Source organism: Colletotrichum lupini, chromosome 3 (genome assembly GCF_023278565.1).
Source record: "Colletotrichum lupini chromosome 3, complete sequence".
Lineage (NCBI taxonomy): Eukaryota > Fungi > Ascomycota > Sordariomycetes > Glomerellales > Glomerellaceae > Colletotrichum > Colletotrichum lupini.
This window is the reverse complement of record NC_064676.1, coordinates 5859578-5882017: the sequence shown is the minus strand read 5'-3', so window position 1 is coordinate 5882017 and position 22440 is coordinate 5859578. Positions and strand designations below refer to the sequence as shown.

Here is a 22440-nt window from a genome sequence, read left to right as displayed (position 1 = left end):
GAAGCTTTATTTATATTATTCTTACTCTAAAGTATTTTACGGAATAAAATTAAATTAATAAATTTATAATAAAGAACTAATAGTAATTATTAAAGTATTTTAGAAATAAAAACTATAGTTATTTAGAACTAAATACGAAGTTATAGTTTATATAAACTATAAGAACTTCATAAACTTTATAATAAATAAAAACCTAAATAAACGATAAGTTAAATAGAGCGAATTCTTATTTAAGTATAATTTCTAAATTATTTATTAAAAAGGTTTAGAAAATAGTAAAGTAAATACTCTTAATAAAAGACCTAATTACGAAGTTACGGTCCCTACAGAAATATAAGTTATTTTTAAGTAAGAGAAAGACGGTAGCCTTATACTAATTACGAAGCTCTTTATAATAACTAAAAAAATTAATACTAGCCTAATTAAAAAAATAACCCCTAAACTTATTATAGAAATTTATAGCGTACCGGTATACGGTTATTAAGGAGTTATTAAAACTTAAAAACGGATTTATTAATATTATAATAAATCCGCTATACGTACTAAAATTATAAAAATAATTAAAAACTATATAACTTATAAAAAAAGTAAGAATAGCCCGTATAAGCTTTATAATAAGCTATAACTATTATAATTATTAATAAAAGTATAGTAATTAATTATATAGGACTTTATTATTAAATTACTAAAGTTTAGAGAACTATTTATTAAAGTATAGTACGATAATATCTTAGTTATAGTCGATCGACTTACTAAGTTCGTATATTTTATTTTTTATAAGGAATTAAGTATTATAAAAAACTTAGTATACGTATTTACTAAGGTTATACTTTTAAACTATAGTTTATTAAAAGAAATTATTTTTAATAGAAATAAGCTATTTATTTTAAAGTTTTAGAAATCCCTAATTTTATAACTTAGTATAGATTATAAACTATTAATATTATTTTATTTATAAACTGATAGATAGATAGAAAGGATTAATTAGATTTTCGAAATATACCTTCGTTATTATATAAACTACCACTAGGATAATTAGGTAGTACTTTTATTAATAGCTTAGTTTATATATAATAATATAGTTAGCGAAAGTATAAAAGAATTTCCGTTTTATTTTAATTACGGATTCTAGTTAATAGCGTATAAAAAAGTATAATAAGGATTATAAACTATAAAAACTATAATAAACGTAAATAAACTTAAAGAGATTTATAAATAAGCTTTACTAGACCTTAAGTTTATATAATAATATATAAAAAAGAACGCGGATAAATTAAAAATTAAAGGACTATTTTAAAAAAAGGGGGATAGTACCTATCTCCTTTATTATAATATTAAAACGAAATAACTAAGTAATAAACTAAACTATGAAAAACTTAGACCTTTCGAAATTATTAAAAAAGTCTTACTAATTAATTACGAATTAAAATTATTAAATACGATACGATACTATCCTATTTTTTATATTTTATTACTTAAACTTATATTAAGAGGTTTATATATAGAAGATTATATTATTATTAAACTAAACTAATTACAGTAAGAAGTTAAATAAATTATTAATTATAGAATTAGGAATAAAATATAGGAATTTTTAATTAAATAGAAAAACTACGGATATAAGGAAAATATATAAGAACTTATTATAAACCTCTAGAACTTTTAAGAATCCCTTTTAAAATACTAAAATTAAAATTAAAACTAGGATTCCTAGTTATTATAGTATCCTAGTTAATTATTTTAAAAGTATTATTAAACTATACTTCTCGCGTAATAACCGACTTATTTTCGTTAATAATATTAAAAAGATTAGGGATCGCTTTTCTTTTTTTAAATACTATTCTTTTTTTTTAAAAAAACGATTTAATTTTGATAAAGATTAATCTATTTTAACTTATATATAACGTAAGGCCTCTGCCCGTTTTTTAAAAAAAAGCTCCTTTATTTCTTTTTTACGTTCTAATTTATTAGTTTTAAATAAAAAACGATCTATTATAAATATAATTAATATAAAAAATACTAATAAGAAAAAAAAGAAACTTATAATCGTATATAATATTAGTAGTTATATTATAAGAACGACTATAACGTATATACTTATAATACTTTAATTTACTTTCTAATATTTTATATTTTTACCCTAACGAACGATAAAATAAGTAAAGTATTTCGATCTCGAATCCTCGCTCTTTAATTTTAAACATAAGCTTTAGTTAACGATATATCGAAAATCTAGCGGATATTTTAGTATTTTTAAAAAAACTACTTAATAAGCCCTAACCTAAGCTATAATAACTTATTTATAAGTTTATAAAAATAAGACCTTTTAAAAGGAGACCTAATATTATAACTTAATATATATAACTAAGACTAGGGCCCGCCCCGTAAGCTTATAGCGGCTATAATATATTATATATATAAAAGTATAAGAACATAGGGTAACTCTTATAAAATAAAAAAATTATAAATAAGTTACGTATAAATAAGAAGTAGTAATTATACGATAAAGTAATTATTATAATTATTTTAAGTAATTACTTATTAATATTTACTAAGTAATTATTTAATAAATAAGAGTAATTATTAATAAAAGATATATTTATACGTAGACTTATATATAGTATAAACTTAAGCTAGGCCTAAAAATAGACTTTTTATAGCTTTTTTAGTAATTAACTTAGTATTAAATTTTATAATCGCTTTTAACTATTTTTATTAAGAACCCTTTTTAATAAGACTACGATTAATTACCGAAGCCTTACTTATTTTACGACTTATAGATATAGCTTTAGGGAAGCTATTATAACTATAATATTATTTACTTAGTACTCGTAGCTTTAACTTTTACTAATATACTTACTATAACTAGCTAGCTATAATAAATAGTATTATTAAAACGCTACTATTATTAAAATAAAGTAAATAAGGATATAAAAAGTTATATTAATATTTATATAGTATACTAGCGGATAAAGCCTCGTTATTATAAGCCGTATAGCTTATTATACCCCCTACTTACCCTAATTAGGCTATAGTAGGAAATATTACTAAACTTTATTACGGGCTTACTTATATTAACTACGCTAATCGGGAGGCGCCCCTACGACGTAGTACTCATTATAATAAACTAATTTACGAAATATAGTGTTTATATTATTATAAGGACGACCCTTATAACCTAGGGATTTATAGACCTTTTATTTATAAAAATCTTTATTAAATTTAAAATACTTAAAAAGATCGTCTTTAATAAAAGGTTATTATTTATAAATAAGTTTTAAACTTATTTCTATTACTTTTTAATAATAAAGAGGTATCTTAGTACTACGTTTTATTTACAAACGGATAGTTAAATAGAACGATAGAACTAATATTTAGAATAATACTTTTACTATTTTTATATTTAGAACTAATTAAATTAAGTATAATATCTTTATTTAGCTAAGTTTATATATAATAACGCTTAGTACTTAGTAATTTATAAAGCGCTTATTAAGGCCTTATTTAGGTTCTTACTTACGTACCCTATATCGATTTTAATAAGGACTTAAGATAGTATATAAAATATTTTAACTAAGGAGCGTACGGCCCGACTACGAGCTAACTAAGAAGTTTTATAACCCCTTATATAAAAAGTATATAAAATATATAAATAATAAGTTAATAAAGCTAAGATAAATATATTATATAAAATAAGTAACTAAGTATTATTATTAAAAAAGAATATTAAGAGGTAGCGTCCTAGTTAGAAATTAGTTAATAAGTATTTAGGCCTATTCGAAGTTAAATTAATAGTTAGAACGGCGGGGGTTACTTACTAACTAAACGTATTAACGTAATATAAAATATACGATATATTCTATATATCCCTACTTAAGCCGTATTAATATTACGAAAAAGCCCCTTAGAAGCCCTTATTTATTAAGGATATAGATAGGGAGCTATTTTATAAAATAAGAAATATTATATAATATAGAGGGCTAAAGAGGAGGTAATAATACTTAATCCGATAAAAAAGATATAATAATAACGAAAATATATAAAAGCTAGCTAAGTATATTAAAAATATAGTATTAATTAGTATATATAAAGAACGAATTTTAATTAGGTAGCGCGCCCTAGCTCTTAATAAGCTTAATAACGTAGCGAATTAGTTATTAATAAAAAGAAAAAGGGGGCTATATAGCTATAATTAAGTAGTATAAATACGCTAATTATAAACCGTTTTTTTAATTTTTATAATACGTAAGAGGACCGCTTTTATTTATAAAAGGACTACCCTTATATATAAAAAGGCCGTCTTAGTTATTATCTTCGGGGTTATTATAAAAAGAATTTCCTTCTTATTAACGAATTTATAAATAATTAGTTACGAATACGGAGCGTAAATAGGGCGATTATATATTAGTTAGAATATTATTTAAACGGCGCACTTCGTTACGAATAGTACGAAGTAATATAATTATAATATTATTATAAAATAAAGACGTAACATAAGAGGAGCTTATAGCTACTTTATTATTATTATTATTAATAATAGGGGTCGAGCGGGCCTTTTTATTAGCGCGCTTAAGTACCCTTTACGTATTATTAATAACGATTTAATCAGTTTATTAGAGCTATAAAATAATATTAATAACCTAAATAATAATAATAATAGAGTAATAATAAAACGATAAACTTCTAAATCGTAGACGTTATTATTCGAGGCGAGTACAGTATTTTAAAAGGTTCGTACTATAAATTCCGCAGACTTAAGGATTTAAAATATTATTAATATAATATTTAAAAAAAAAAGTAATAGAATAGTAATAGCGCTAAGTACTTATTATATTTTTATAAAAATAGTTCTGCGTAGTATACTTTATATAATATATACTAAATTTTAAAAACGTATTAAATAAAAGAGCGAACTAGGGGCTATAAATTACTAACTTAGTTAATTATAGTACTTAGTTTTTAAATTAAGCACCTTATATATAACGTAAGCGGGGTAGGGGAGCGGGCGTACCTAGCTAACCCCGATTTTCTTAGCGTTTACTTTTTTTTTTTTTAATAAGAGTTTATAATAGTTAATATAAGTAGTATATAAATAGCGATATATATATAAAATTAGAGTAAGTAAAGGGAATATTAGGTTTTTTAAGTAGACCGCTATTATTACTATTACTAAGTATACTTATAGTACTAACGACCGTTTTATTATTAATAATAGCGACGCTATAATTAGGAGCTATATTTATATTAAAACGAGTTAGTAATAACTATAAAATAACTTTAGAAAAGACTTATTTAAGTATGGGAAGTATACGAGAATAGGGATTTAGGAAATATTCGTTAGTTATAATATTTACGTAATAAAAGAGTAGCGCAAACGCTAATAAAAATAAAAGACTATATATAAAAAAGATAACTATAAAAAAAGAAAAAAGGAATTTAGAATTATAATAGCTTAGAAAGGGGTTAATATTAGTAAATAAAAGTAGGGTAACGACTATTTAAGTACTAGTAGTTATAAAAACGGCTTATAAATAAGAGCGACCTAGATATAGAATTATAAGGTTATTATTTAGAATAAGGGGTCTATATTTAGACTAATAAGCGCTATTTATACCCGCCCTTATATTATATATTTAAGGACTTTTTAAATAAGGGATTAATATAATATATACGAACTATAAATAAGCTTTAGAATAAAGCTTAGAGGAGAGAGTACTTTATTAAGCTTTATTAATTAGGCCTTATTAATTAAAAAATAGCTTAGGAAGTATAAAAAGGGGGACTAAGTAATAAAAGAGTAGTTTAAGTATATATAGAGCGCTAATAATATACTTTGAGAAAAGAGTAGATTTTTGTTACGAAGGTAACTTTGTTTACCTTATTATTCGCCTTATTATCAATATTACGTAAGCAAACTATATACCATATTAATCTACGATTTCTGTAGATTATTATAGGTATTGATTATGTAAGCAATACTGCTTATATAAGCTTACGTGAGCAATAGAAAGTACTGGAAGGTAACTGAATAATCTGGAATTTACTCGAGGCGGAATTACGTACTACGATTACGCATTCACTTACGTATGCGCTTATTAATTATATCATAATTAATAAGCAATGGAATATTCTAGTAGGAGGTTTTTATGCCTATATATAGGCGTATATTTGCCTACCTAGACCTTTCGTTAAGCAAGCAACTTCTCATATAGTAATTCAACTATATTACTCTCTTTACTACAAAAACCTCTTTTATATACGCTTATTTCCCCTATATTCATATATTCTTGCTTCTATATGAATATTCACTTTTTATATTCTGTATAAGAATATCCCGCATTACCTCGTTAAAGCTATACGTGCTAGAATTTTATTAATTTATCTTTTAAACCCTAATAGTAGTTAGCCTCTATAAGCTTCTTTTCTATGTTATATACTTATTAATAATCGGTTCTAAGTCGGTAAGCTAGGCTTAAAGTCTCTTCCTTTTTCTAAGTTTACCTCTCTAAAATAGTAAATACCGATCGTTAACCTAAAGGATCTCGAGATTAGGGAACTAAATATACGTATTTACGAAAGTCGATCTATACTTCTCGAAATAGAAATATTTCGGCGCGGGTCGTAAAGTCTAGGCCCAGTATATACGTATTTTCTATACTACTACATTCGGGCCGGTGTTAAGCTTAAGAAATTACGACTCTCTAATATTCTCTATCAAATAGGTATCAACATAGGATATTAGCTAATTAAAGATTATAACGCTTACTTACCTATATATTATTGCTATTATTCTTCTTATTCCCTTTATTTTTATCATTTCCACTCTTACTCTTATTTCTTGAAAATTCATTAGAGAACACTCTTCAAACAAAGAATAAAATAAGGGGTGGTAGAAAAACCAGAGGAACAGAACTAAGGGGGTTACCTATTGAGCGGCAAACGATTTTGTGACCCCCTGGCTTGCTCCTGTCTTGAGTTTCGGGTGCCGGGAATTGATCTTGTTCCGTCAAGACTACACAGTATTCTTGATGTCAAAAAGAAGAAGAAGAAAAAGGAAAAGGAACAGAAAATGGAGGTGTCTGTGTAGAGTGGGCCTTGTAGGCAATCAGCTCCACTTACACACCCATCTACCTTGCATCATACTTGATGATGATGCTGATGGTGGGTGTTGTGGACAGTCAATATCCCTCAGGAGATCGCTATCTAGTGCCCTAAGTTTTTGGAAGCTAGTGAGATACACGTATTTCGGAAGGTAGTATTCTCTGGCTTGTTGCCTATCAAGCGTATGCAAATCGCTTGTTTTATGCACCGCCAATGGCCGGTCTTTTTGACCTCACGATCGGAATCAACTTAAGAACTCGCCTCGCCTACTCCGAGAACCTAAGATTGTTTTCTGCAAACCACCGTTTCGAACTGTTCCTGCTTTGATTACATCTCTTTAACCAAACGTCTGCCTTTTTCAATCATGTTCTCAAGCTTACTTCTCGCTGCCCTATCAGGAGCGGTAGCTGCAACCTCCTTTGCCAACCCGGGAAACCTAACTCTCGAGTACTTGGAATCCCTGCCAACCTTGAGTTCTGGTGCAGAATGTGCCTGCAACCAGCTGTTTAAGAGATTTGGAAATGCCCTCCTGAGCATGAACTCAACTGACTATACGACTCAAGCCCAAGACTTTTACGACATCCGGGCAGTCCTTGAACCAAGATGCATTTTCATGCCGACGGATGCGCTACAGGTAGCCTCAGGCATGTCGATCCTCGCATCCTGTGGTGCACAGTTCGCCATTCGTGGGGGCGGTCACATGAATGTAAGCAATCATTGTCGTTGCTGCTGCTGTTCTCTTGCTCTCGTGGGGTGCTGACGAGACTTCATGTCCAGTTTCCGGGATCCAATGACATAGACAACGGCGTCTTACTTGCGCTTAACCTCCTGAACGACATTGAGATAAGCCCCGACAACTCGACTGTCAGTGTCGGACCCGGCAACAGATGGGTAGATGTCTACGAAGCCCTTGCACCGTATGGTCTCTACTGCATCGGAGGTCGCATGAAGACAATTGGGGTCTCTGGACTTTCGCTGATTGGAGGCTTCCACTACTTGACGAATAAATATGGGTTTGCAATGGACAACGTCGTGAGCTACGACGTTGTACTCGGCAACGGAACTCAGGTAGTCGCGAGTACAACCTCTAACGTTGACTTGTTCTGGGCATTGAAGGGTGGCGCGAACAACTTTGGAGCTGTGACAAAGTTTGTCATCAAGACTTTGCCTATTCCAAAGATTAGCACCACTCTGCAGGTCTTTGACGAGTCTGTGGTCCGAGAGTTCATCGACGCTACAGTTGATTTGGCGAAAAACCAAAACCCCGAGGTCGGCGCCGGTTCCATCATCACCATCACATACAACACCACTACCAAAGGCATTTCTGCCGTAGTTCGAGGTGTGCAAGAAGGCATCGAGTCACCACCCTCGAGCTTTCATAAGTTTTCAGACCTTCCGTCTGTCTTGACTGAGAATGTGGTCCAACGCCCCCTTGATTGGCATGCGCAGTTGGATAGCCCGTTCCAAATGTTCAGGTACGATCTCGCCGTCCTGAAAACGCAAAGAGTCAGATCCGGGTGATGCCTTCATTCAATACTAATGTCAAATTGCCGCAGAATTCAATTCGGTCACAAAACGATGAAAGCAGATGCAGATCAACTCTACCGTATCTATGAGGCCTGGAAAGCTGCCGTTGAGGACATCAGTGACGTGGAAGGTCTGATCGCGACTCTTGTTCTGAATACAATGGCGGCGAGCGCAATGAGAGTAGCCAAGAACAATGGGATTGGTAACACCTGGGGCCTGGACGATACCGAGCCATTGATCAGTAAGTTTCAAAGAGACCTGATTAGACGTATATCGCTAATGCTACAACACTTAGTTTGGCAAACATCTACCGCATGGGACAGTGAGGAGAGCGACTTACGTGTGACGAACTTTGCTCGCGGGGTTCTTGACGATATGCATGCTGAAAATCAGGCGAAGGGTCTTGCCTCAGAGTTCATCTACATGGGTGACGCAGCCGAGTTCCAGAATCCGTTTCTTGGGTTTCCTGCCGAGAACCTCGTGAGGATGAGAGACGTAAGGGCGGCTTATGACCCATTGGAGGTTTTCACGCGACAGAATTGGGGAGGATTCAAGCTTCCCAGGACTTGAAAGCACACTCCATGAGCCAGTAGTGTTGTGACTGTCGTGTGTAGATTCTAAACCTTCGTCTCATGCTGTGCCTCGAGCGCTTGCTGGAAGTCTTGCCGCTAACATTGCCGTCGATCGGCTACTTGATCTTCTGCCTACAATTTTTCGGTAAAGCTACTCGATGAAGGACAAAATTCCAATCGTATTTCTTTATCTTCGTGTAACTCATAAAGTTCAACCTCAGAAAAAACTGTAACATAATAGCTCCTCAGGGCATTTCTCAATTCTTGAGAAAATTGCAACATCCAAGTGCGTGGAGGAAATTATGAACGCCATGGGCTCCTTGAACCGGTTGGTCTATGAATGGATCTCGCATTAACACTGAAAGGTGCATTCTGACATAGGCAGAATGTGGTAGACAGGGCATAGGCCTCATAACTCAGGACTTGCTGCCAAACTTTGAGATCTCATAATTTCCCATTATTAGAACGGAGTCTAATATTCGCCCAAATTCTTGATTCCTCGACTCTAAGGCCGTTTCCCGTTCATTTGATGAAGCGTATGTGTTCAAGTCACCTCGCAATGCATAAGCGATATCGTCGTCATCTGAATTGGAGGTTTTAGGTTGGCCGAAGATATTAACATTGCTAAGACATCTAAGATGAACAAAAGAAACACGACATCAGATAAAGTGACTCGTTCTAGAAAAATTCCCACGGAGTTCATTCCATAGACTTCTTGGATGCCAGAGACAAAGGCATTTCCACAGTTTAGAAGCCTCGACTCAGTGACCACCATATTCTCTCTCATGAGTACTCTTGGGAGCCCACCTTGCACTCAGATCTTGAGCGCTGGAGGTTCCCAATGACACGAAACTTCTCAACTCCTGTGATCCTTCGGCGGAAATGACGTTTCCGTCTTCACCCACGGTCATTACCTTGCTGGGATGGAACACAGCTAGTATGAAAGTGACGAGAAAGATAAGAGCCGCGTCGAAGACGTAGAGGAACACCTCTGTGGTTTGCAAGCTGATAATATGAGTAATTAGTGACTAGAAAAGTAAGCAGAAGACGTGACAAAACTCACTATCCATTATAGCCTTGGATGTACTCAATGACGCGGAAAAGCGAACGGATCAAGACCAGTACACTAACGCCGTATAAGACCCAAAGAAACTTCTCCCATGAGGCAGCGTATCTCAGATTCTGACCTCTGTCTTGAGAAACGCGCCAATGAAAATTTGCTGTGACGGCAATGAAAAGAGCAAAGCCAACGAGCTGGATGAAAAGACCAACAATGATGACGTTTTCTCCCAGTTGAATCTTGCTCGGCGACTTGGCATTGGTGAGAATACCCCCACCTCCGCTCTGTACCAGAAAGGAGAGGATATCACTCGTGATGAAAACTTTCGTAAGAATCGTCGGCTTGACCGGGCTGTAGTCTTGGCCGTTTGATAGAATGATGAGGCGACCTAGCATGCCATAGATAGAAGCTGCGAGCAACGACGGGGCGATGAGCAGCATGAGAGACTGCAGTGCGTATGGCATTACCTGCCAATTCGGGGTTTGAGCTGCCGATATGGCACGTGCAACGTAACCAAGGATTTCGCAGATGATGCCGACGATGAATGGGATGAAGAAGCGGGTTCGTTTCTTGCAAAGGAAAATCGCGTGAGCGGCAAGAGTTGAAGAGAATAGGACGATGAAGACGCAGGCGGCAGCCAGTGAAGGGTCGTATAAGTAAAGAGATGCCATGACCTGGCTGTCGCTTCGCTGATGTATCGATGTCATGGTGGTTCGGGTATCGATAGGAAATGATAGATCTTTGATTGCGGTCCAAGCCAAGCTTTTATGGTTCAATTTAGAAAGGTGGTAGCTTCTGAGAAATTCGTTTTGCAACTTCTTGAATCGTCTGTCATTGGCATTGGCTTTTATACGGATGAAAGATTTTGGCCGACGAGAAGCTCGGTCTCAAACACGAATAATTCACTAGCATGTATCCCCTCGGTCTCAATCTTTTCCTTGAGATATTCAACTCAGCCTCTACCCTAAAATAGCATCTTTGTGGATTGTACGTATGGAGTGACTGCCGTATGGAAGTTGTGCCCCCTGAGCTACTAATCGCGACAGTCACTCTGTCTGTATCAGCATTCATTGTGGTGGCTTAGCGACTGTATGACGATCTCACGCTACCGGTACGGCGAGAAATTTGCTATGTTGCTGCCTGGGAGGACAGTTGACCAATCTTGTCGGTATCAGAAGATGCGTTGCTCCTCTTAACATCAGACTAGAGAACTTCGATCTCGGCCCTAAAAAGATGGATCCTGGTTTGCAAGAGGGCCGAGGACCCGAGATACACATAAATGCTTGTCTTATGGAGAATTGTGGAGATACGCGTATTCAATCCTAGCCATCAGGGGTACGGATGTAACATCAACGAACGCTCAGCCAACTAATTAAATACTTGGACCCTGCTTTGTGCTACCTAGCGATGTTGTCAGCTGCTGACCGGACTTAATGCATTTCATACCGTCAAGTTCAGAGGGAGAGTCGAATCATGACATGAAGAGCTTTATCCTTTCCCATGGCCGGCAGTTCATCCTTTGAAAGCAGAGGAGCAACAAACTCGAAAGAAAAGTTCCAAAGGATATCCAATCGCCATGTTACGTCGTCAACACAAGAAAAGTCGTAAAGGCTGCACTGAGTGTAAGCGGCGACATATGCGAGTAAGCTGTTTCTCGAACCAGCATTACCATTGGCTCTTTCCCTTCTCAAGATTTCTCTCGTGCGTAGCATCTGATAGACTGACATTCTTTGCTTTTGAATAGTGCGATGAACAACGGCCCACATGTTTCAACTGCATCAAGGCCGACCGCCTCTGTTCTTTTGGCGAGGAGCCATACATACGGGTAAGTCAGCCACGCCCATTTGCGAAGGCAAATACGTGTAATTGACCAAACCAAACAAGGGCCATGATGTGTCCCCTCGGTCGAATCATCACTCTGCTAGGACATCACCAGATTTCCAGCCAAACGGAGACCCCGACGCCGTCAACATGCTTCACATGGAATTACTTCTCCACTTCAGCTTCGACGTCTACGTTCCCGAATTCGATGACAACCTGGGGAGACCTGCAACCGAGCTGGTTCTGGACATCGCCCAGGAGGCACCTTTCTTGATGCAGGGGGTCCTGGCCATGTCTGCACGCCATCTTTCCATTATTCGGCCCGAGAAGTCGGCGCTTTACCTCGATCAAGCAGTCAGGTTGCAAACCAGAGCGATCGAAATGTTCAACATGACGCACCATGAAGAAGGCAGGAGCACATGCGTAGCCCGACTGTTGTTTTCTTCTGTCCTTGGCCGCCACATCTTGGCTGATGTGCTTCGTGATGATGGCCTGGACTTCCCTAGTTTCTTGAACCGCTTCACTCACGGCGTTAGGATTCATGGCGGAGTCAAAGCCGTCGCCGCTCAACAAGATTGGGTTTCTCTTTTGGAGACTGAATTCGGCCCGCTGATGACCAGGGGATTGGCGGCGGACATGTACGATAAAACCATTGAGCCAAACGAGACTCTGCAGTCTCTCATAGCTCACTCATCCAACTTGGATGAAGAGGAAAGATCAGCATGTGAGATGGCACTTCGACTGGTGGATACCGGCCTCCATGACCTAAGGGATCCAACCAGGGTGGAGTGCGGACGACGGATGATGTTTACCTGGTCGATCATGCTGTCTGATCTTTACATCTGCCTTTTGGAGCGCCAGGCCCCGGAGGCGTTGGTGATTTTAGCACGATACAGCATGTTTCTTCACTTCGGTAGGAGCTTTTGGCAGATCGGAGAGGCCGGGCCGCACCTTCTACATGCCATCAGTGCTCACCTGGGACCGATGTGGCAGCCCTGGCTATCATGGCCGGAAGAGATTCACGATGTTGAGCATGGGACATTTTCTCGGACACAAGGAAATGTTCTTGCGTAATCATCTGGAGGGTCAAAGGAGGAAGCATTAGGTATTGGAGACTCTCAATTACTAATACATGTTTAATCGCATGGCCCCCAACAAGTCTTGTTATGAACAAAGACGGGAAACCTTTACAACTTGGAGTTGAATCTGCCCCGTATGCGCTCCCCGAAGACGTAGAATGATACCAGGATTGGAACAAGACTCAATGCAATGAACCCCAACAAGCTATTCCCCCAACCCAGGCCCAAAGCGTCATACATTTCCAGTCCAGACAAGGGCAATAGAGCACCAAGGAGCGACCTCAAAATTGTCAGTGCCGCTGTCACTGAGGCGGCATATTGCGGATAGGCATCAATGAGATAGTTTTGAATACATGTCTGCCCTGTTGTTAGTAAATGTAAGCAAGATCTACTAAGTGTTTTCGAACTTACCATTGTACCCATCAATCCAATACACATAACCATGACGCCCAACATCGGAACAATCCAGTGGACCCCATTCTGTACCGTCCAGCCGTAGAGAAACAAGCCGAATGGTAAAGCCAACGCACAAGGAACAGTCATGATTGGTTTCAATCGGTCTTCGGGCTTGTGCTCTAAGCCTCTGGCTTTCGTCCGCTTCACAATCAAGTCGGTCAACTGCCCAAAACCGATCACGCCAACGACCATGCCAATGCCGGCGGGAAGGAAAGAGAGACCGCTCGAACCCTCGTCAAATCCATAGTATTCTGTGTAGACAAAAGTGAAAGTTGCTACCAGGAGGTACAGGATGCCGTAAGAAATAGCGATGTAGAGGGCGTTGAGAGTGACCACAGGAGTGGCTACCAAGAGCTTGATCGGGCGCATGGCGGCAAGACGGAGTTTCTCTGACATACGGGTCTGTTGTTCGAGTCTGCTTCGTATCTCTTGGTTTCCAGTCTTCTTCCGAAGACGGCTGGCTTTGTGCTCTAGAATAGCAGGGGGGTACGTTTCCCGTAATACAAGAATTGAGACTGGAATGAATAGTCCTGCCTGAAAGAGCGCCGTCAGTCTTGGAAGTTCCTAACGACATATCGTAAGACCGAGAAACATGAACTTACTAGAATACTGATAAGCCAAAACACCCACCTCCATCCAGCGGCGCGAATGAGATAACCGCCGGCGACCGGCCCAACACATGGGCCCAACAAGGGACCCAGCGCCCAGATTGAAACGGCTCTACCTCGCTTCTCGGGCGGCATCATATCTGCGATGCTTCCGCTCCCAATAGTGAGGGGAACAACGCCAGATAGACCCATCAAGAGGCGAAAAGCAAGCAACATTCCGATGCTACTGCTCAGCGCTGTCCCGATTGTGGATCCTGTGAAGAGGATATTCCCAAAGATGTAGAGGTATCTGCGGCCGTATAGTTCGCTGATCGGGGCTACAAACAGAGGTCCAAGGGCGAATCCGAGGACGTAGATCGAGAGCAGAAAGGTTGCAGTAACGGAGCTGTCATCGTGAAATTCTTCCACGATAAGGGGAATGCCAGGCGCGAACATTGAGGAGCCCAGAGGTCTGGAAATGTCAGCACCAACCAAGAGATATTTCAAGAAGCCAAGAGCCTGAGAATTACTGACGTAACTACGCTGAGAAGAGACAGTATGGCGATGTTCAGCCCCTTCTTTTCATCTGACCAATTCAAGGGGTGCTCAGGGTCGCATTGCCCGTCCCAATCGATGATGAGAGCTTCTGCGTCCACTGCATGGACAGCTTCAGGATCATGATTCTGTATGGGGGCCTTCGAGGCAAGGTTCTGAGCTTGTGGCTCTGGCATATCTGGTAGGATTATGTTGGGAGCTTCAGGAGCAGCTTTCGAATCCGATGTTCCTTCCATAACTGCAAACGAGATCAAAATTCTCACTCGAAAGAATTCGAGGACCATTCTGCACATATGGACTTTTAGTATCAGACAGCCCCTGTTATCGGCCGTGGTAAACCGCATGGTATCAGAAGACGCACAATCCCTGAAACACGCGTATTTGATGTGGGAACGTTTAGTTCCCGTGGTCATTACAGGCATTCAGCAACAACTCCGAACCGAGCAATGATGGAATCATGCGGAATGTGTCCAACAAGCTTCTAGCGGCGTGTTGGTTGCATTCCGGTATTTTCTGGCCCAGCTCCAGGAGGATCCGGGACTCCGCGCCGTCTGTGGGTAGGCGGAGCTGTTCAGTAATTTTCAACCTCGGCTGATTGGAAGTCTCTTGAGGATTTTCTGGAAGTTGAGGCCAAGTGCGGAAGTCTCAAAAGACGTCATCGATAGACAGAATAAGAAGATCGGTCGATATGCTATGATGTAAGTCGGCACGCTTGACCCTTGCATTCCATTTTGTCACGAGATATGGATGTGGTTAATGCTGCCCACATGGAGTGGGCCCGCTTTTTGTGACAGTTATGAGCCCAGCTCCTATCCGCTATTACCACAATAGTTAAGTACCGCATTATCTACAGGTCGTGCACCTAAAAAGCGAGAGGCGACCGTTCGAGTCTCCGTATAGGTAGGGTTTTTTTAACTAGTCTACTACCTTTGGGGCTAAGGCATAGTATAAACGCCTATTTCTAACTAGTTTGCTACCTTCGGGGCTAAGGCGTAATATAGACGCCTATTGTACGGATGATAGCTCTAGGCGTCTGGGGGGTGTGTCACGAGATATGGATGTGGTTAATGCTGCCCACATTGAGTGGGCCCGCTTTTTGTGACACATTTTGACGTCGCTCCTACACCACATCACACCAAAAGCCCTGCTTCTACACACAGTGTAAAGGAGTCGATTATTTTTCATCAAAATTCGTCCATGATCACACTCAATTCAGCAATGACTGAAGGTCATTTGCGTTGCAGGCATGATGGATGGTAGACCCAAGATTGAACTCAAAGAGACACTGCCAAGGACGATCACCCAAAATCAGTGATATCACATCACTTTTTCAATTGCGAATATTACTCAGCTGTTCAATAATCATTTAGACTGTCTCTGTTTGTCTTCATTGATGTATCTAATTATCAACAGGAGGCAGAGGAATTGCAATAGGCTCTTGCTCGCCAGGTGCCAAGTCAGGACCATCAGGGTCCGGGATGTCTTTGGTACAGTCCTGCCCGTCCTTCAAACCGTTGTAGAATATCTGTTGATAAGCCCCATCGAGGGATCCTTGGATATTGGCATCGTTAAACGGCACTTGGGTCTTTTCGTATTTGACGTCAGTCAAGGCCTGCCTCGCTGGGCTAGGTAACGAGCTCCACGCGATAAGAGTGCGATTGGAAGCCGCGGATATGTCTGTATCTTGAAAAGGTGCCATGGCGTTATCGTGGATTGAGACAATCGGGTTCGTGGGTGAGGTTCTGAATTTGAGGTCACCGACAGCCGTAGTACCCCATCTCAAGTGGTCGACCGTGTATGAGATGCCAACGACCCGGTATGAGGAGGGTTTCTCGGCGTTGCAACCCCATCGATTTATCCAGACCACAACGCTGGCCCAGTAGTGGCGGTGCCCCTCATCGTTTCCCTTGCCCCACCGAACCTTGGGGAAGTAGTAGCTGTAAATGATGGCATCACGTCCGTGACTGCTTCCGTGGCGAGCGTAGACTTGGCCGGCGCCGCCGTTGCCGCAGCCTGATCTCCCGCCGCCTGTAGGCTTCAGACCTGCTCTATTTTATTCCATTAGATATGATTTTGTTTTTATGATGAACAACGTGGAGGCTTACCCAAGAGCCCCGCTGGCATCAACTGCAGGATACGGATCACAACCTCCAGTGACGGCAAGGAACGGGTTAAATCTACGTTCCAGACGACCGTCTGTCCCGGGAGAGGAGTCCTGTTTGAAAGGTGTGATCATATCATGATTGGCCCATGGATGACCACCTGAATCATCGCCTCCGCGAGGCAAGATGGCAGCTACGGCAGCCTCCGAGAAGAGGAGGCATACTGTAAGAAGGTGCTGAACTCTCACAAACATGTTGTCAGTGGATGTATAAGTTGAGCTGAGACAGAGGTTATAACACTAGCGAGTCGCTGATGGGATATCTCGAGAGGTGCGTATACTTAAGAGATAATGATAACGATGTTGATATGGGCATTAGTGGTTGACTCCGATAAATTCTGCCCGCCCTGCTTCAAGTTCTCAGTCGTCGTCCATTTGAGTTTGATTAGACGGCTTCGCCGGCCGCCGCACGGCACGGCACAGTGGCCAGTGCCCCCAGAAGCTTCTTGGTCATGGCGAATAAAATAACGAGAATTAGACTGTAGACTGCCAAACTTGGGCAATTACATGACTATCTGCCTTCGGCAATATCGACGGTGTTTGCGTTCATCTCATCCGCAAGAGCTAGCTCAAATACCTCCAAGATATACGCGCCGATTCATCGAAGCTTTTTTACCAGTGGAGTCATTGCTCATTGTAAGTTTCCTAATATCATTGAACTGGATAAAATTAGTGTTCTTGCTAGGAGCCAGCAACTCCCCGTTGTGCCATTCCCGCATTGAATTACTCCCGCCAAGAATGAGGCTATAGCTGACTTTTCAGGAACGAGGCACTTCATATATTACCGAACGCCAGGAAAACTTAAAGCCAATGGTCATTTCCGCAATATGCTCACTCATTCTGGATGCGCTGGAAGATGTGATTTAGGTAATGCTTCTTTACATTATCTAAACGACATCCGGCTTACGTCCAATTTTTTCCCTCCGAAGCTTTCATTTCTGCTTGCCCATTGTGTCTCTTAAAGCCATCAAGACTTCTAACTTACAATGTCAAGCACGTCAAACTCTTTCGGGGCAAGCGGTCTTCGCCTCCTCTTGTCATGGGCAGTCCTCCAAGTAGCCCTCGTTGGCGCATCCCCCACACCAGTCGCAAGACCCGACACTCTTCCCTACCCTGACCACGAACCTCTCGCCAAGCGAGTCGTAGGACAGTTCCCCAGCTTTCCAAATGATTACGGTGGTCGCGTCCAAAAGGGTGTCTACCTCCGTACGCTCATGCCGCTGAGCGACGCGGAGGCGACGCGCCATAACCGCGGGGTCAGCGTTGCGAGCCCATGGCAGAACCAGGCCGCCGTCGAACAGTGGGGGTGGACGCGCGAAATTAACTGGGCGCCGTTCAACACTAACGGCGGCGACGAGTTCAGTGACGGCGATGACTTTGACCAGTTTGAGACCTCACCTGGTTTCGGTAATCTCATGGACGATGTCTTCGCAGACCCGAGTCATCCAGTAGACCCGATGGAGAATGGGCTGTCTACATTCCTGCATGCAAATGACTTCACACTCCGGGATGGCTCGTGGGGAGAGGTCAGTTCTGAATTTCGGCTCCTACGAAGCCGTCAATTTTGGCCTTCAATATTCTGGATCTCTTACTAACATGTTACTCTCTTCCTCCAGCCATCACAAGCCTCCTACCAAAACGTCTTCAACCCTCGCTCAGGAGCAATCATCTTTGACAGAGACTTCAGCCCCCGATATCAAATAGCCGAAAGCGGCGCCGGCGACGTCCCAGAACTTGAACAGCTCTCCGACCTCGCCTACTTCCAATGGCTCGATGCCTGCGCAGCAAAGCGTGTCCGTCCTAACAACATTAACCTCATCTTCCAGTCTCACATCACCTATGTCCCCAGCTTTAACCTCATTGCGCAGGCTCTGTATGACGCCGGGTACCGCAGGGTGCCAGGTTGGGGCGAGAGGGCGACATTTTCAATGGATTCTCGGCCGGGATTGGCCATTCTCGGGAGCACGCACGGCGCCGCTCCGGCCTTGTTCCTCATCCAGCACAAAGCGACATTTGGCCGGAAAGTAATTACGGAAGTGACAGTATGGGGAGGCGCGAGCGGTTTCAGTTTCAGAGCGAACCCAGAAGTTGAGACTCTGAACTTGAGATTCACCGTGAGGGACGCCTGAGCAATTTCTCCACGACATCAAGGAGGCTCTAGAATACGAATAGAGAACGTAAAGTGGTTATCTGGACTGCATGGATTCGACGTTCTTTCAAGTGAGCTAGATCAAACGACCTTAATTATGTGCTCTTCGAGACAACTTTGGTTTCGCCTTCATATCCTGCATAAGTTTCGGCACAGAGTTGCGATAGGTTTTAGAGACTGAGGCAAGTTGTTCGCTGCTCCACCTTGTACATCATATTGCCTCAGATCCTGAATCGCACATGCAAAATCCTTGCTTGGGTTCGCATACTTCGTCCCACTTCGACTACCAGAACTCAGATTATCTAGAGCATTTTGCATGCCCTCGTAAGTTGCGATCTGATCGACAAATTGCTGCGTGATGGTCTCTTTTCGGCGAGTATCGGGTCCTTTCCATGCATTGGTATAGTAGTGTCCCAACTTGGTGCAGTGAATAAGAAGCGCTGCGAGGCCAGCTGCAGGAGCCGTAGCAACTGCTGAGCCAGTACGTCCATTTCTAGTGACAAGATCACTGATTTGAGACCCCAAAGCCTCTGATATGGTGTCGGAATCATGGTTGTCATCTTCAAAAAACGTCCTTGATATCTTCGCCTGGGGAAAGGCTGACATCTTGCTCATTGCAAGCCTCGTATGCGATTGCAAGGACGTCCTTGCACTTATGAGCCGGCTCAGATTAGATATCTCGTCCCGATCTTTGCGAGCCCTTCTTTACTCGGGTAATCATAGTGCTGTGGAGAAGCTGCTGGTGAGCCAGTCTCAGAACGGGTATTTCTCCAGTGTAGGACTCAAGGAGAGTCTCTACATGGCCGTGGATCACTCGTCACTGGAAAATTTGAGAGTATTCCTCAGCCATGCTGATGTTGTCCGAGACAATGAGATCCTTATGGATTGCTTGACTCATGCTATTTAGAAAATAGCATCCGAGGAAGTCTGTCTCTTGCTTCTAGACATGGGCGTTGAGATTGATTACGGGCGTCAAGAGCAATACTTGAGTGACGCTGTGAAGCAAGATAACACGGAGCTGACTTAAGTGTTCTTGGATTACGGGGTTAGTATCAACGCTCAAGAATCCGCAGGCTAACCGCCTCTTTACGTGGCCGCGAAAGAGGGCACGCTGTCCATGGTGGAGTTCCTCGTGAAACGAGGCGCCGATGTCAACGTTCGAACCGATGCCAAGGGGCTGACGCCGCTGTACGAAGCGACACTTCAATCGAGACCAGAAGTCGTCGAATATCTGCGGGGCAAGAGAACCGACGTGACTATTCCTTCAAAGGCGCGAAACTGGTCTCCTTTGGAGGGGACATATGACTATCCGGCCGTCGTGGCACATTTGGTCACCAAGGCGTGGCCACCGCCCGACTATCACTGCGTGGCATAGTTCGGCGACACCCAATGTACAGCCTTTTTCCTCGCAGCGACGTACGGCAAGACGGAAAGTGCCAGGTTGTTGTTGAAGCACAGCGACCCGGACATCGAATTCACGCCATCCTCGGATATCGAAAAAGAAAAGGCGGATACGAGGGGATATACTGCTCTAGCTGTTGCGAGTCTATACTCGCACACGGATATCGTGAGGCTGTTACTAGAGCACGGGGCCAACGTCAACCATAGAATCCCGGGGACTGGTCAGACACCGCTCCATCTCGCACACAGCGGCGATACGCTCGCGGTATTGCTGGAATACGGAGCCGACAAGGAGGCCAAAGATGACAACGACTACACGCCTCTCTTTCACGCCGTGACGAAGCAAGATTACAGTCTTACCCGGCGTTTGGTTAACGCCGGCGCCAGCTTTGAGGCCGCCGATAACTGGGGTCATACCGCTCTACTGAACGCTCTGATCTATGGCGAGCAGAAGAGCCGCGAAGATAGCTGCAGATACTTCATTTCCAAAGGTACTCCGGTCAACGAAAGGGGTCCAGACAGGTACGGGTCCACCGTGCACAGGTGTTGCAGGTTCGGTGAAGTAGGAGAAGTAGAAATGGTCTTGGAGCTGGGCGGTGATGCGGGCCCGTGGTATGGAATGCAGGGCACCCTTCTCGACGCGGCATGCAACAACGTAAACAAGAACGACTTGGGATGAGTGAGATATCTTGTCGAGCAAAGGGGGATCGACATCGACGGTCCAGGAAGCTACCTCCGCAGTGCCATGGGAGAGACGTTCCGGTCTGGCGACGAATCACTCATACGATACCTGCTTGAGAAGGGTGGGAGTTTCAACACCTCAGACGGCAACGGACAACCGGCGTGGCTCAAAATTTGTGCCAGAAAGGACTTCGCCTTGGAGATGTTTGACATGCTACTAGACGACTACGGAGCGGACGACTTCTTGGCCTCGTTATGGGACAAGGACAGAATATCACGGGATATTCTGCACTGCGCAGCACATTCGGGGCATCTGGGACTTGTTGAGAGACTCGTCGACCTGGATCCAAACCTAGTTGACGGCCGTGACGTCGACGGGTGGTCGGCCCTCCAATGGGCAGCGCGAATGGCCTCCATCGGAGGTCTCGGACACGAAGATATCCCTCAGAAATGGGAAGAGAAGGCTGAAATCATCAAGTTCCCAGCTCGGAAGAGATGTCCTGGTCTGACAGAATGTGTGACCGATAGCAACCAACGTACGTGGGACGTACTGGAAATTGCGGAGCACCACGGCGCGCCTGAGACTGTCATCGCTGCGTTCAAGGACATGATGGAGGACAGACAAATTCAGGTCGAATCCACCAAAGCGTTTTCCAAGCACGCTGGAAGACGGATTTGCGATGGTTGCAATACTGTGAGTTTCCCTGTCCCGATATAGCACCAATCTTGAGCTGATTCAGGCAATAAATCCAGCTGATTTGGGGTGCTTTACTCATTTGCGATGACGATGATTGTTACAAAAACTTTGGGCTCTGCTTCAAGTGCGCGTCTCACAGAGATAAGCTTCACGACCCGAAGCACGTTTTCGTCATTAATGAACGAGGGATCCCAGAATGCTCAAGTCTGAAAGGAGCACCGTAGAAGTCTGACCTAGCAGTGAATCAGATTTCGGGCTGAAAAGGGGTTTGGAGCGGTCGGGTGAAGGTGATCCTGAGGTGAATATGATGTTGGGGCGTGGAATCTAAGTTAAGTAGATAGCACATGTGATAGACTCAACTTCTCACATTCTGAACGACTTTTAGATACGACTTCCATCAAATCTCGATATTGGACCAAGTCACCACGGATGCCATACAGCCGTCTCGGTCCGCTCAGCGATACCCTATTCCTCCCCCCCTTAGAACGCGAACAAGTCACATTCACAGTCACAGGGATTGCATCCATATCCTGAATTAAGTATTCGTATTCAAGCACGTAAACCACAGCCTCCCATGCTTTTTCAAAGGGCTA

The 22440-nt window shown here is 41.8% G+C and overlaps 9 protein-coding genes across 9 annotated transcripts; 5 read left to right on the top strand and 4 right to left on the bottom strand.

Moving 5' to 3' along the window:
• Window positions 1-7465: 7465 nt before the first annotated feature.
• CLUP02_06525 (FAD binding domain-containing protein) lies at window positions 7466-9198 on the top strand (the record flags this gene model as incomplete). Its single annotated transcript, XM_049285524.1, has 4 exons — window positions 7466-7807; window positions 7879-8576; window positions 8658-8869; window positions 8924-9198. The coding sequence occupies 4 exons, from the start codon at window positions 7466-7468 to the stop codon at window positions 9196-9198; spliced, it is 1527 nt and encodes a 508-aa protein (XP_049142667.1).
• Window positions 9199-9961: 763 nt separating this feature from the next.
• Window positions 9962-10967, bottom strand: CLUP02_06524 (uncharacterized protein; the record flags this gene model as incomplete). The annotated part of the gene is made up of 2 exons (XM_049285523.1): window positions 9962-10205; window positions 10264-10967. The coding sequence occupies 2 exons, from the start codon at window positions 10965-10967 to the stop codon at window positions 9962-9964; spliced, it is 948 nt and encodes a 315-aa protein (XP_049142666.1).
• Window positions 10968-11836: 869 nt separating this feature from the next.
• CLUP02_06523 (uncharacterized protein) lies at window positions 11837-13155 on the top strand (the record flags this gene model as incomplete). The annotated part of the gene is made up of 3 exons (XM_049285522.1): window positions 11837-11902; window positions 12005-12085; window positions 12145-13155. 3 exons carry the CDS (start codon window positions 11837-11839, stop codon window positions 13153-13155), a joined length of 1158 nt encoding a protein of 385 aa, XP_049142665.1.
• Window positions 13156-13268: 113 nt separating this feature from the next.
• CLUP02_06522 (uncharacterized protein) lies at window positions 13269-15488 on the bottom strand (the record flags this gene model as incomplete). The annotated part of the gene is made up of 6 exons (XM_049285521.1): window positions 13269-13517; window positions 13572-14150; window positions 14219-14675; window positions 14738-15124; window positions 15189-15402; window positions 15476-15488. 6 exons carry the CDS (start codon window positions 15486-15488, stop codon window positions 13269-13271), a joined length of 1899 nt encoding a protein of 632 aa, XP_049142664.1.
• A 286-nt stretch (window positions 15489-15774) lies between these two features.
• Window positions 15775-15870, top strand: CLUP02_06521 (uncharacterized protein; the record flags this gene model as incomplete). The annotated part of the gene is made up of 1 exon (XM_049285520.1): window positions 15775-15870. One exon carries the CDS (start codon window positions 15775-15777, stop codon window positions 15868-15870), a length of 96 nt encoding a protein of 31 aa, XP_049142663.1.
• Window positions 15871-16157: 287 nt separating this feature from the next.
• On the bottom strand, window positions 16158-17114 carry CLUP02_06520 (NPP1 domain-containing protein; the record flags this gene model as incomplete). Its single annotated transcript, XM_049285519.1, has 2 exons — window positions 16158-16806; window positions 16864-17114. 2 exons carry the CDS (start codon window positions 17112-17114, stop codon window positions 16158-16160), a joined length of 900 nt encoding a protein of 299 aa, XP_049142662.1.
• A 791-nt stretch (window positions 17115-17905) lies between these two features.
• On the top strand, window positions 17906-19048 carry CLUP02_06519 (uncharacterized protein; the record flags this gene model as incomplete). The annotated part of the gene is made up of 2 exons (XM_049285518.1): window positions 17906-18445; window positions 18536-19048. 2 exons carry the CDS (start codon window positions 17906-17908, stop codon window positions 19046-19048), a joined length of 1053 nt encoding a protein of 350 aa, XP_049142661.1.
• A 149-nt stretch (window positions 19049-19197) lies between these two features.
• On the bottom strand, window positions 19198-19674 carry CLUP02_06518 (uncharacterized protein; the record flags this gene model as incomplete). Its single annotated transcript, XM_049285517.1, has 1 exon — window positions 19198-19674. One exon carries the CDS (start codon window positions 19672-19674, stop codon window positions 19198-19200), a length of 477 nt encoding a protein of 158 aa, XP_049142660.1.
• A 49-nt stretch (window positions 19675-19723) lies between these two features.
• Window positions 19724-22071, top strand: CLUP02_06517 (uncharacterized protein; the record flags this gene model as incomplete). Its single annotated transcript, XM_049285516.1, has 6 exons — window positions 19724-19927; window positions 19976-20065; window positions 20195-20386; window positions 20444-21124; window positions 21167-21844; window positions 21904-22071. 6 exons carry the CDS (start codon window positions 19724-19726, stop codon window positions 22069-22071), a joined length of 2013 nt encoding a protein of 670 aa, XP_049142659.1.
• Between the last annotated feature and the right edge of the window lie 369 nt (window positions 22072-22440).